General features: G+C 46.7%; 1 protein-coding gene across 1 annotated transcript in view; it reads left to right on the top strand.

Annotated features, from left to right (window-relative positions):
* Positions 1-15,000, top strand: part of TMEM132D (transmembrane protein 132D) — a 527,232-nt gene that overhangs the window by 244,217 nt on the left and 268,015 nt on the right. The window contains exon 3 of the mRNA XM_064481313.1: positions 7,394-7,540. Coding sequence (XP_064337383.1) covers positions 7,394-7,540 — 147 coding nt within the window. The remainder of the gene's footprint in view (positions 1-7,393; positions 7,541-15,000) is intronic.

The raw sequence follows: 15,000 nt of genomic DNA, 5'->3' as shown, positions 1-15,000 counted from the left end.
AAGGGGGTGGGGGGTGGGAAGGAATAGACGGGATTTCAAAATTGTAGAACAGATAAACAAGATTATGCTGTATAGCACAGGGAAATATACACAGGATCTTATGGTAGCTCACAGAGAAAGGAATGTGACAATGAATATATATGTGTTCATGTATAACTGAAAAATTGTGCTCTACACTGGAATTTTACACAACATTGTAAAATGACTATAAATCAATAAAAAAAAAGATAGTCAGGTGTCCAGGTTTCTATGTAACAAGGGAAATAATAATAATAATGATAATAATAATAATAATAATAGATAAAAATGATTTTTTGCCAGGCATGATGGACGTGGCTCACTGTATTTCATTTGTTCTTTGTCATTATGTTCAACAAAGAACAGGACTTTTTCCTCGCACATCTGCTGATTTATCTGATGACCCCATGAGGGGAGATTCAATCACATAAAGGCTGGGGTGTCCCTGTTCTAATCAGGGACATGTGGGCAGTTCAGAGCGTGGTCACTTATTGCTCTGGGGTCAGCGAGGCTAATACTTTGGCCCGTCTTTCCAGAGGTGTGCAGAGTCTTCCACCCTCTCATGCCACCACCCCTCCCGCCAGCTCAGCCCTCATCTGATGGGAGGCTGTGTTGAGGGGCCTTGCTTATATCAAGGCTCTAGTTTCCCAGCTGAGCATCGCTGGTTTGCGTGGGGCCATGCTGATCCCCGTGAACCGTAAGCCGCGGCCTGACGTAATGAGTTGTGGAATATTTCAACTACACCCTTGACTGCTGGGTGGAGGTCCGACTGTTTCCAGTCGGGACGAGGAGAGGAGTGCCCGCCACTCACATGCTAGACAGAGACCAGCTCAAATCTGGGGGACGTCCGTATATGCACCTTGGGGAGGAGACTTTCCTCCCCCTTCTAGGGTCTTCTGGCTGGTCCAAGAATCAAACTGACATGAGACAGATGAACAGGAGAAAATCACACGGAAGTTTAACCACGTGTGGACACGGGGGAGACCCAGGGACACCGAGTAACTTACGGACACGGCGGAAACCCTCACCTTGAACACCACCTGCAGCTAAAGACACAGGGGATGTTGGGGGTGGGGGTTTAGGGCCTCAGAAGGCAGGACGGCAACCGACACGTTCGGTGAACCAGTGTCTCCTGTGCCAGGCAGAGGCCATGGGACACAGAGTGGCCCCTGACCGCTCAGAGCCCCCCCACCCCACACTGCATCCACATCCTTTGCAGGTGTCTCTGGTAACGGCTCTGTTCTGGGCATAGGCCCTCTATGTAAATTTTTTAGGTAGTTAGGGGGAAGGTCAAAGTTTCTTCCCAAGCCTTTTGGGCCTGGGGTTGCTTTCAGCTCGAAATCATCTGCGTTCCAGAGACATTCTGGGGTGGCACGTTGTTTTCCCGAAAGTACACACATTTCCCCTCTGCCTGCCCCCGTGGTTTGGTAGTCGGTTTTACCATTTTGCAGGTGTGTGGGCTACAGAGTAAATTAAATCTTTGTGCGATAGCCACCCGCTGGGATCCCTCGGTTACGGCTCCGGAGGTGGCATGACGCTTTTCCGTCCCCCATTGACCCACTGATTCAACTTACCGCGGTCCAGCTCCCGGAAGTCGCAATGCTTCCAGCCCTCAGATGGCTTCGTTTAGCCAGGATAGCGTTCTGAATTTTGGGGAATTTCACATAAAACTGAGAATTGCCAGGCTCCCTCTGATGTGGTGAAGGACTGGGAACAGCAGGCCTGCAGGCAGCGGGGACCGGAGGAGAGGGCAGGCTCCCTGCGGACGAAGCCTGCGCTCGCGGTTTGCGTCGTCAAACCCTAGTCCAGTTTGCACTGTCTAATGAATGACACCGTCTCCACTTCCTTTTAATGTTGTTTTTCTTTTTTTTTTTTTTTTTAATGGAGGGACTGAGGATTGAACCCAGAACCTCGTGCGCACTAAGTATGCGCTCTACCACTGAGCTCTACCCTCCCGGGGGCCTTGTAATGGTCAGTGGATCAACCGGTGACCGAAAAGTGCCTGCCTCCCTCCCACCTGGCCAGCAGCGGGTCCTGCGTCCCGGAGGCCACGCCTCCCCCTTCCTCCGATCTCGGCCCCTCCTGCTGGGGGGTCTTGGAGACGCCCCTCCCTGTGTGCTCTCTCATCTGCCCCAGATGGTGGTCCTTCGACGGCCGGGAAGATGCTACACACATTTCTGCGTCCCTTTAGCCCTTGCAGTGCCCCACGATAGCAAGATATCAAAACTGGCTTGACTTGAAGGGACTGGCTTTCATTCTAAATTTAACTTGACCAAGAAAAACGGCAGCGTGAGAACAGATGCCCTCATACTTGTAAAGACAGGAACAGCCCAGCAGGCAGGAGGGGTGTAAGCTCCTTGCTAACATCCCTTTACCTGCATCATTATAACGTGACCGCTGCCCATCGTGTGTTTCCGTCCAGCGCTCGGGAATTAAAGGTTCCAGTGGGTTCGAGCAATTCCCTTTACCTGGGGTGTGTGCGCCCCAAGGGCTGTGCAAAATGATTCATTGGGATGATGAAAAAAACAGGACTTCTCGACATGCTTATTTGTAATCTCATCATTTTTAATTTATACTTTGTGTCTGTTTTACAGCATTTAATTTATACTTTGTGTCTGTTTTATGTAGAAGCATTATTTTATTTCAATTGTCCAAGTGTAAATTTGATAATTAAATAGACCTATATCAAGGTTGAATGTTAAAAAAGAATAATTTATTGATTTGACTGCCTGATTTTAAGGACAGTGTTTGGAGCTTGCTGGATCAGGCGCTCTCCTTCCTAGGGCCGGTTCCCCTGAGCACTGCTGCCTTTGGCTGTGTGTACGGGAATGGTCCGAAGGCCACGGCAAAGAGACTTAGCAAAGGACGTTCCAGCAATAGGGAGAGGGGCCCCGCGTCACACGGAGGGGAAAGCGGGACACGATTAACCGAGAGCTGCTGAGAACGTCATCAGCAAGCACGCTACAACGGCTGCTGGCCGGGGCAGGGCCACGATGTAAAGGTGGGGCTGAGAGTGGCTCTTCACATAAACGAGGGCGACGTGTGGTCTTGGTGGGACCCGGCACGCTCGTCAGCCGTTCCTGGTCATTTGGAAAGTAGGAGCCACAGGCAATTGTAAAACGGGGTCCCAGAGCTACTGCGTAGGAGGAAAGAGAGCGTGCTTTCTTCTCGTCTACGGTTAACGGGAGGAAGCGAGTAAGGAGGCGGAGGGATTCGAAACAGCTTTGCTTGGACCCAAAGGGGTTTTGTTGGACTGTGAACTGATGGGGGGTACAGGTTTCCATCAGTTAGTCGGGAAGGGTACCACTAGCCAAATCCACAGCACTGTATGCTGCAGCCTCTGTACCCAGAACGTGAGAGAGGGGATGTGGGGGGCAGAAATGGCAGGTGGGCACCAAGGTTCTGGTCCAGGTGACTGGCTGTCTCTGGGATGTCCCTGGACGCTGTTCTTGGAACACACACGTGCACACATGTGCATGCTATGTGTGTATATGTGTGTATGTATGTGTGTATGTGTGTCTCTGTGTATATATGTGTGTCTGTGTGTATGTGTATGTGTGTGTGTATATGTGTATATGTGTGTATGTGTGTCTCTGTGTTTGTGTGTTTATATGTGTGTGCACATACCTGTGTATATGTCTGTGTAAATATCTGTATGTGTGTATTTGTATGTGTTTGTGTGTGCATGTGTGTTTATGCACACATGTATGTCCATGTATGTTTATATCTGTGTCTGTATATGTGTTGATATCTGTGTGTCCATATACACATGTGTGTGCCTGTGCATACAAGTCCACGTGTGTATGTGTGTGTGTGCACGTGTACATGTGCATGTGGGGGGGGTGTGCATGATAGCACTGTGAGGTTTTAAAAGCTCAGCGCACCCTCGAGCCAGGCGGTGGTTATCTCTTCGGCCGTGGGGCGTGTGCGCTCTGTGGGGGGTACGGCTTTCCCCTGTCACGACGGTAGACGTATTATTAAGTGTAAATACACAACAAATGCCTTGGGAAACAAGCGCTCTGTTTGTGTCTGTGGTGAAGCTGCCAGTGTAACCTGTGTTTATTGCACCACAAGCAGGTCATAAAACTTCCACTAATGAATGTACGTAGCTCAGGTGTCGTAAACAAAGGAAGGAATTAGCATCTGGTTCAGACCCAGTGAAGCCAAATTTCACATGTTCGAAGGATGGTCTTAATGGTACCAAAACGCTGCCGCTTACAGCTCTGAGATTCGTGCTCCAAAATGACCGCCCCAGCGCAACCCGTGTTCAGCATAAACCGTAGGTGTGTCGCTGAGAAATAACCCCCCGGGTTCTTGCACGTGTTCATACTTGACGCACAGTCTGCTCAGGGATGTCTCTTGAGCAAGGACCCCTTGTCCAGTTCAGAACATCTCCAACACGCCATGGAACTGTGTCTTCTCCTATGAAAACATTCTGTGTCTACGAAAGACAATTTCCCAGGGCCCGGCACTACATTTCAGAATTTCCCCTTATAAATCATGCTGTAAATCCTAGCTTCACGTAGCTGCACCAGAATTATTAGCAACAGGCACTCCAGGGGTTAAATAAGAACTGTGTTCTTTCCTAAGAACTTAAGAGCGATTCCCTGGCGAAACGTTACCTGAATTCCAAATGCCCTCCTTCTGAATAAAATTTAAGAAAAATATGAGCCCGTTGGATAACAGAAAAGGCCTGTGGACCGACATCACATGTGTAATGAAAAGATTGCCAAATCCAGGTGAATGACCTATTTATTTAAAGCAAATTTGATTCAATAAAATTCCAGTGCACGGTAATTGGGGCCGCCCTTAGAGTTCATCCTAGTGGAAGAGCAGCTGTATGTAGCGAATTGAACTGGTGTTTTCAGCATCCCACCTTGCTTGCCTGCAATCGAAATGAGTTCCTGCAAAGGTGGGAATCGCGCCACACGGCACCCGAGTGTCCAGGTCAGACGCCTCCGCCCGATGCACGCAGTTCCCAGTCCGTGAGTGGCTGCACTCCGAGTGTTGGGTTCTGCAGGGGTTATTTACAACTCAGGACATTTTGGGTTTTTTCTTTTCTTTTTTTCTCTAGAAGCAAAGACGCTCACCTTCTAAAAATGGTAGCTTCAGCCCGGAGGGCTACACATAAGTAGCAACTCCTCGTCTCCGTGTGGGCTAGTCAAAGCAGTGTGTGCTTGGAGTCCCCAAGACCAGCCCTGGGAAAACTCGCTAGGAAAACTCACAGGACTCAGCGTGTTGTCATCGTCACGGCTGAGAGATATCACGGCAAAAAGACACAAAGCACATCCAGCAAAGGGAACGGGCACATAGGGTGACGTCTGGGGGAGCCAGGCACGAGCTCCGCTCCCAGGGAGCCACGCAGGATGGATGCCCTGAATTTTTCAGCAACAAGTTGTGATAAGACGTGTGAGCTGTTGGCTGCCGGATCCTTCCCTGAGCCTGGGGGCCTGGAGGTTTTACCGGGGGCAGGTCCCCTAGGCACCCTCCGCCTGGCAGGCACCGAAACTCCAGACCCCTGGAGTGAAAGCAGGCATCTGGCATAAACTATATTGTTCGTACAAAAAAAAAATATTAGACTCAGTGAGCCCCACTCTTTTGGGAGTGGGGGGAGCCCTCTTGAAACCCAAGTTCCCAGATGCAGGTCGGGGGCCAGCCCCGCCAGGAGGCGTTTCTAGGGATGGCAGTCTCACACCTGCTGGTCAACTCTTCTGCATAGTAAGTTTTCCAGTTGTTTCTGTGGGAAACAGCGTTCCTAGTGCTGGCAGGCAGGTCCTTTCCTCTCTCAGCCCCGGTCCTAAGAGCATCATTATTTCCTCCCGTCTTGCTTCTACTAGCAGGAGGTGGTCTGGCCTGTCTCCTCTGATGTACGAGTGAGGATTTTGGAGATGGAGACTCAGGGCCCAGCGCCTTGCCTCTGTGTGCGCATGGGTACCACCACCATAAATCTGGGAAGGCTGCCTCTCTCTGTAGCATCTTCCACCTGGTCACCTGTCCAAGGGGCCCGTAGGTCCCCTGGCATCCTTGCTTCAAAACCCTTTTTATTTTCCTCAAGGGGCTAAGAAAAGAAAACACAACAGAAAACATGACTTTTCCCAACCGTTTGTACATCTAACCGATTCCAATTTATTGTGTTGTCCTGTTACCCTCGTAGAAGTCCTTTATCACGTTCCATTCCATATATGTTTTCTCACTTGAAATCGCTTAGAGAAAAAGCACGGGTGTACGAGGAAGCCGCTTCAGCTGCGGGTCCGTCGGCCTCCCTCGTCCGGCTGCTCTGACGTCCTGGAGGAGGACCTCTGAGCACGCCCTCGGCCCTTTCCCCGAATGAAGGAAGGAAGGGATGAGTGAACGGAGGACAGGGGTGCTGAGTGAAGTCCGTGGTGGACGCGCACTTGCTTTGGTCAGCCTGCCTCTGTCTGAAGTCTGAGCGGATGTCAGCACCCCTGACAGGTGCTCGCCGCTGCTGGGTCAGCGAGAACATGAGTTGGGTCAGATAAGTGGCTTCAGTACCAGGAGGTTTTACGTGATGCTGAAGACAGCACCGAGCTGCTTCGACCGGCACCGCGGTCAGGAACAGTTTCAAATCCCGGGTCACCTGCTCAGAGGCTGCCTGATCCCCGGGGTGCTCTGCTCTTCCTTGAAAATTAAAATGGCTCTGACCTCCTAGGGCGCGCGTGAGAGTTAATTCAATAAGATAAAACTGGAATGAACTTGGAAGAGGGCCTGGTTTGTGGGAAGAAGTCGAGAAGTGGCAGTGATGGTGATGAGATGGGGGTCATAGTGGTGGCGATGACAGTGACGGCCATGACGTAGTGGTAGATGTCAAGTGGACCTGTCACCTGCCTGCATTGTCCGTTTCCTCTGAGCCATCCTATTGCCAGACCTGTCTCAGCCTCCCCGCTTTGAACTTGGCACTTTGCTTGGGAAATTAGATAAAATAATGCAGACATGGTGCCCCTCAGTGCCTGGCAAGGAACAGACATCCCAGGAATGTGCATTGTTATTATTAATCTAGTTTTGCCATTTTAGTGGATTTCCTTTTCCTATTTCGTTTTAACAGTCGAAGGGTATTCAGGTAGTTTTGTTTTTAATGAAAGCCACCCACCAGTGCAGCGTTATTTCTGTATGTAACCAGTGCTCGCTGAGGTCAGTATACTGTTGCCAGCTCCTCTGTTAAAGGAAGGAATCCCTGGGGAAAAAATTAGGACAGATGGGTTGGAAGTTGATTGCAGCTGTGTGGTTAAGTTGTGTTAACCACGAGCTGGCATCTGCCAGGCGACAGTGTGACCCGGAGGCCGCCGTGCTCCCAGGAGCAGCGGGAACCCCGGGGTGCCCAGAGCCGTCTCAGCTGTCCGCTTCCTGTCTCCAACAGGGCCAAGGCCACGAAAGGCATGCGCGTCGCCGGGGTGCGAGCCAGCAGCCCCGCCGCGTGGGAGGTCAAGGAGAGCCCGGCTCACCCCGGCAAGCACGCCCCCACGGCCATCGTGTGTCAGAGGAAGTCGCCCGGCTCGGAGAACAGGTGAGTTCCTCGTGACCTGCGGCCTCGTCGCGTTCCTCGTGGCGGGGACCTCGTGTTTGCCCGAATCCGCCAAGAACCGCTTTCACCGCGCTTTGCGTTTGGGGTGCGTCGTCTGTGTCATTCGTGCTTCCAGGTGAGACAAATGGGGCCTTCATTTGGAAAAGGGGGGCTATCGTTCACAGCGGGCCGCCTTGAAACCCCAGCGCGGCTCGGCTCAGCCGCGGGGCCGGCTCCGCGCGGCCGGAGCTCACCTGCCAGCGGCGTCGCCCTGCAGCGCGGCCTCTCTCCGACCCTCGTGCTCGGGAAAGGCGAGACGCCTGGGCAGCTCTGATAAAAGGGCCCATTTCGCAAGTGTGAGAAACAAGAGCTTGTCGATGGCCTGGCACGCGAAGGTGCCTTTCCCGTTTGCCACGTGGGTTTAAATACGATGCGTTGATTGCGTTTGTGGGCAGGCCTTTTTCTGGTGGTCCTGTGCGCGAGCTGCTGTGGAATGACAGGGAGCTGTGACCCAGTCTAGACACAAATGAAAAGCGGCCTGTGTGTGCGGGACCCACCGAGCCAGAAACAGCTGCTTCCCGGCTGGGCCGAGACACTTGGGGACTCGGCGCTTCTTGATTTAGTCCTGTTTCCTGAAAACCTCATTTGTGATGCGAGAGAATTTCTAGCCTGGTCACCAGTTCTTGCCACTTTTAGGCTGGTTGCTTTTTGTTCTTTATGTCACAGGCAATTGAAAAAACAACTTGAGAATAGACTTGTCCCAGGTATGTGAGTAATGTTATTTCTGACGTCAGCTCTGTTAAGCTTCGTAGCTCAGTGTTTGGAAGATACGTCTATTTTCCATCGTGTATTCTGATGCAGAGGTCGTGACTCGTATTAGCTGAGGCTGTTACGCTTTTGGGGGTTTATCTACAAAGAGCATTTGACGCCCGCTTTGTGGGGAGACGTGTGGTGGGTCTCCCGCCGTGTTCCTCTGGTTCACGATGATGCTTCAGGGTTTGGGTCAACAACTCTCAGGCTCTGGCTGATGCTTTTCCTTTTGTGACCACTATCTCAGGATTGTTTTTTTTCTGAGTTGTTTTAGAGCAAATGAGAGGGGAAAAGAAGAAATCTGTATCCAAGTTCTGCCCCAACCCTAAGTGTTTCTGTCCTAACGGTACACCACACGGAACCCACACAGGTTTCCTGAAAAAACTTCCTAAGTCAGCTCACATCCAGAGATGTCTGGGCCGGTGACCTGCTTTGGGAAATAAGATGCCGCCTCAATGAAGAGTTTCCTTTGTGTTGTGAAGTTAGCAAAAATCAGGAAGGGTAGATATGTAGGCAGATAGGGAGGGAGGGAGATAATGATGGGCAGACAGACAGACAGACAGACAGATAATAGTCTTTACCAAAAACAGGGGTGGGGGTTGGGAGAAAAGATGTCAGCCAAGGTGCTTGTTCCTCCTTTTCTCTTCTTGTCCATTCTGTGAATTAGTAGCAATAGTAGTGGTGGTAGTTTTAGATATGAAATGCAAAGAGATCTGGACCATTTTGAAACATTTTATTACATATACGTACATGTATGTATTATAGATACACATGCAATTCCATTGTGTACATACACCACCTGCTCATCACCCAGTCATCTGTGGGTGGGCGCTCAGGTTGCTTCCGTGTCTTGGCTGCTGTAAAAGGTGCTGCTGTGAACATCGGGGTGCACGTATCTTTTCAAATTGGAGTTTTCTCCAGATTTATGCCCAGGGGTAGGATTGCTGGATCATATGGTAAGTCTGTTTTTAGTTTTTTAAGGAATCTCCATATTGTTTTCCATAATGGTTGCACCAAACTGCATTCCCACCAGCAGGGTAGGAGGGCTCCCTGTTCCCCACACCCTCCCCAGCACTTATTATTTGTAGACTTTTTAATGACGGGCATTCTGATCAGTTTGAGGTGTTACATCATTGTATTTTAATTTGCATTTGTCTAATAGTTGGTGACGTTGAGCATCTTTTCATGTGCCTGTCGGCCATCTGGATACCTTCTTTGGAGAGATGTCTATTTACGTCTTCTGCCCATTTTTGGATTGGGTTGTTTGTGTCTTGGTTATTGAGTTGTGTGAGCTGTTTATAGTTTTTTGGAAAGTAAGTCCTTTTGGTCATGTTGTTTGCAAGTATTTTACCCCAGTCTGTGGGTTGTCCTTTCATTTCGTTTATGGTTTCCTTTGCTGTGCAAAAGCTTACACGTTTGATTAGATCTCATTTGTTTATTTTTGCTTTTATTTCTTTTGCCTTGGGAGACCGACCTAAGAAAACATTGCCACAGTTTATGTGGGAGAAGGTTCTGCCTGTGTTCTCTTCTAGGAGATTTATGGTGTCCTGTCTTATATTTAATTCTTTAAGCCATTTTGAGTTTATTTTTGTGTATAGTGTGAGGGAGGGTTCTTTTTTTATTAACTTTTTTTTATTGAGTTATAGTCAGTTTACAATGTGTGTCAAATTCCAGTGTAGAGCACAATTTTTCAGTTATAAATGAACACACATACATTCATTGTCACATTTTGTTTTTGCTCTTGGGAGGGTTCTAACTTCATTGATTTACAAGCTGCTGTCCAGTTTTCCCAACACCACTTGCGGAAGAGGCTGTCATCTCTCTATTGTATGTTCTTGCCTCCTTTGTCAAAGATTAATTGACCGTACGTCTGTGGGTTTATTTCTGGGAGCTTTATTCTGTTCCATCGACCCATATGTCTCCTTTTGTGCCAACATGGCTCTGTTTTGATGACTGTAGCTCTGTAGTATTGTCTGAAGTTGGGGAGAGTTACGCCTCCAGCTTTGTTCTTTTCCCTCAGGATTGGTTTGGCAATTCTGGGTCTTTTATGGTTCCATATAAATTTTAGGATTTTTTTTTCTAGTTCTGTGAGTAATTGGACGGGGATTACATTAAATCTGTACATTGCTTTGGATATTATGGCCATTTTAACTGTATTAATTCATTCAGTCCAAGAGAACGCGTATCTTTCCATTTCTTTAAATCATTTACAGTTTCCTTTATCAATGCTTTATCGTTTCAGCATATAGACCTTTTACTTCCTTGGTCAGGTTCATTCCTAAGTTTTTTTTTGATGCACTTTTAAAAGAGATTTTTTTTTTTTACTTTCTTTTTCTGATATTTCATTGTTAGTGTAAAGAAATGCAACATATTTCTTTGCTGAATTCATTTATCAGTTCTAATAGTTTTTCTGGGGAATCTTTAGGGTTTTCTATACGTAATATTTGGTCATCTGCATATAATGACAATTTTACCTCTTCCAGAGAAGGGTAGTTTTTGAGCAGAGGGACTAGGAACTGTGATTTCTCCTGGAGGGAGCTGGGAAGGTGGGGGATAAGGCTGAATGTAAATTACTTTTTACTGCGAACCATGTGGGCTATGATTTTTTTTTTACTATGTGCATGCATTACCATTTAATAAAATGTGTACAGCTAAAATAGACTTTTTCAGAATATGATATATTCATTTATATGCTCAACTTTTATCCTCACTTCAAAAAAATTTTTTTTACTTCTGTCTTTATGGGATGAAATAAAAGAAAAATTGTCCTCCCCTCTTTGAGCTAGCGCGTAGACTGGGAGGAGATCTATTTCTCCTTTCTTTGAAGGATAATAGGAGGATGTATTATGGAGTGGAAGTTTTAATGTTAGGAGGTTTTGCTTCAAAGCAAAAGCGATTTTGCTTGATACAGTCTTCCCACTCTCTGAATGTTTTTCATTTATTCTTAAAAGTTAGAATCAGATCATCAGAATGCAGAAGAGGCAGTCTTCATTAGCTTGAGAGTCATGGATTTTGTATTGCTAATAATTCACCATGGATCACGAAGAGGCATTAATGACGTTAAGTCACTGTGACAGGTGTAATTTTATGGATTAAAAAGACACTTGTGCTAGTGAGGAACTCAGCAAGAGTGATGAAGATCTCTTATCTAAGTGGAAATACATCCTTCCTTTTTTGAAGAAGTTTGGTTGCTGAAAACCTTATCATCACAGTATTATCATATGAATGTTATCCACAGCTATCACATCTGTTTTGACTAAGCATTGCCAGGAAATACTACAGAACAGAAGCAGAGTAACTAATTATGCTCCGTCCATCAAGTTTCATTTGGTGTTTTCTTAATCTTGCTTGTTATAGCGCACTGTAAGCTTAGATGAATGTGTAACAAAAGCCATGCACTTTTTATTTCTTTCCTCTTCTCTGCAAAGATGAGTGTTTTCCAGAATTTGCTATTTAGATGATTTTAGGTGGTACGTAGAAATGGGGTCACATAAACTGGAATGAGAGAAATTTACATGCTTCCCAGTTCTCCAGCAAGACTTCTGATTAAAGAGAAATTCATCTGTTTTAGGGGCTAATCCGTCTTTTAAAGTCTGTATCCTTTGTTAATAGATTACAGACAAGCAAGAGGACATAGTTAGAATTAACCCATTTTCGTAGTTATCATCTATTTACTCCATATGTTACCTACATTCCATTTATTATAGATAGTTTTGTTACTGTCTAAGCTTGTACTGCTCACTGCAGGACAGATCAGTAAATCCAGAGATGAGTTTTTGGGGCAAGGAATAGTGACTTTATATACTGACATATGACATATGGAAAGCTAGCAGACCAAGAAGATGGAGGACTAGTGTCCCCCCAAAACCATCCTACTTGAGTTAGAGTTCAGGCTTCTTTTATACTAAAAGGGGAGGGGGTGTGGTTGGCGTCAGAATCCTTTGTCCTTGCAGCCGTCCACGTAGGTCAGGTCATGGTGTCCCTGTGAACCTCCAACACGACGCATGTTACTCTCTGTTCTGCAACTTTTTATCACTATATGAATGGGGAAAGTGTTATGCCTTTAAAGGTCAGAGCCTTGAGCATAGGCTGTCCTGTTCCTTCCAGGCTATCGGCAACATTCTTCATTTGTAGCTAAAGCAACACAACACAAAGGCTAAAGTAACAGAAACAGACCCAACGTGGAGTCAGATCTGTTCTTCCCTGTTACTGTATGTTCCATTTTAAAACAAATATAATTTAAATAATAGCATGAGGTGCCAGAAATAAAAAGTCATATTTCAAAACATACACAGATATGGTTACAATGAATGTATGAATGTATATTTGAAGTTAGAATATACTGGCATTGATAAATGCATCTCATACTATATTTGTTAAGATTAGGTTTGATTGTTTAATAAGAGTGAGTTAACAAAATAAAAGTTTATTTCTCTGTCACATACCATAAGTCCTGATGTGGGCAGGCCGTGGCTGGTGTGGAACTCCTCAGTGCTGTCAGGGTTCCGGGCACCTGTCTTTCTTCAGCACTGTGTTAATGCATGGCTTTCACCCTCGTAGATCAAGGTGGCTGCTGAAGTGCCAGTCATCACATCTGAATTGCAGGCTAAAGAAAATTAACAGAAAAGGGTCTTCTCTACAGGCAGCAGCGTGCTTAGCTCAGAATCAGTTTTCTGCTCCATAGACTGACGAGCCGACTGGACGGGTTGGGCAATGAGGAACCTCTGTCTCAGCAATTTATAAAGAATAAATGTTGTGGGATTTCCAATAAGATGATGCAAAGAGCATGGTACCTAACTGCCTCCTTCATTCGACCAGGTTTCCAGAAATTTCCACTGAAAATAGGGGTACAAAGACCCACGTTAGCGATGCACTAGAGAAGTCATCACGCACGTGTTAGGAATGTAGAGAAGTGTTTGTGAAAGTGTAGGACTGAGTTGAAGGAGGATGCAAAGGTGTCCAACCTCAGTTCTGCATAAAAAACGAAAAGGACGAGGAATGTGAGTGGAAAAGACCCAGGCATCAAAAAAAACCAAGAAACAAAAAACCAGGACTCTCTTCTGACACCCGCAGCAGGCTGTGGCAGGAGTGGGAATGGATCCATCAACACCAGCAAGATTTCCTCTCTGGACTGGTAACAATAAAAGGCAGGTGCTGGGTGAGGAATGCAGGTACCCAAGCCCGCAGAAAACCCACAGACAAATGAAAATGTCACCATAAGAAAGAATTTAGGTGGGGGAACTCTTAAAAATCAAGGACAAAGACAGAATTTCCTGCATGAAATACAGATGGTTTTCAACACTGATCAGTGATCTCAGATTCAAACTAAGCATTGTATCATCAAAGACAGATGAAGCCACAAGAAGCAGCGAACGTGGGAGATGAGAGAGGTGGGGGAAGAGGCGAGACATGCAGTAGCTGCTGGAGTTGCTGCTGGAGCAAATAAAGCCAGTGACGCTGAGTGAAACCTTTAGGAGGAAGAGAGGCTTCAGAACAGAGACTGAGAAAGAAGTGAAAGTAAGATGGAGAAACCTCTGGAACCCATCAAGCAAGAATATGAAGGAAAACATGACCACAGGAACAGGAGGAGATCACATGGTTACTGTAAGGTCCGGCACTGCTGGTTCTGCACCCAAGAGGACTGAAAGCAAATGCTGGCCCAGAGGCCGTGCGTGCCCGGGCACATCGCAGCAGCCTTAGTCGTAACAGCCAAGAGACGAGCAAGGCAACACGTGTGGCCTGTCCATGCAGTGGAATATTATTCAGCAATGAAAAAAGAGAGAAGTGCTGAAACATGCTACAACAGAGATGAACCTTGAGAACATTGTACTACATAAAACAAACCAGACATAAAACAACATGCATTGTATGGTTCCATTACACCCAGTGTCCAGAAGAGGCCAGTTCTTAGACACGGAACGTAGATGAACGGTGGCCTCTGGAGGGCAGAATGGAGGGTGACCGGTAATGCGAATGGAGTTTCTTTTGAAAGTAATAAAAATAGTCTCAAATTAGACAGTGTTGGTGGTTGTTTGACTCGGCGAATGAACTGAAACCCACTGATGGGTAAAATGGTGACCTTTACAGCGTATGAATTAAGTCTTCATAAATCTTATAAAAATCAGTTGACTACAAAAGAGTTTACAAGAGAATACCAATTTTGTCTGTAAATGAATCTAGGACAGGGGAAGCTGAGAAAATATGTGAGCAGGATGTTGACCGTGGTCCCTTCCCAGATGTGCCGTGAGTCATGGTTCACAGTGTCCCCTGCATTGTTCAGCTTGTATCTCTGAAAATCCCCACGGTGAGCATGGATCTTTTTTTTTCTTTTGAATTAGGAAAAGATGAAGTTGTGATGCCCCGCCACGGGGGAAATTGTTCAATAGCGCCCTGGACATCTGTCTGCGTAATTGCTGAGTGGAACACTGACTGTTTGGGAATGCTTTATTTGTCTGCTGACTTGTGCAAATTTGAAGCTGGAAAGATCTGGCCTCTTTTTGTTTGGGGCAGAAAGTACTCATCATGGAGATATTATAGACTGCTTAAAAATGTTCAGTCTTGCTTTAGGAAGCAAGGTTTTAATGATTGCAATTTACTGCTGTTTTGGCTGTGTCAAGATGACAGACCAAGTGATGGGGGGAGAAAGATACTGT

The sequence above is a fragment of the Camelus dromedarius genome, chromosome 31 (genome assembly GCF_036321535.1).
Source record: "Camelus dromedarius isolate mCamDro1 chromosome 31, mCamDro1.pat, whole genome shotgun sequence".
NCBI classification, from domain to species: domain Eukaryota; kingdom Metazoa; phylum Chordata; class Mammalia; order Artiodactyla; family Camelidae; genus Camelus; species Camelus dromedarius.
Note: the sequence above shows the minus strand (reverse complement) of the source record. Positions and strands in the feature narration are given on the sequence as shown.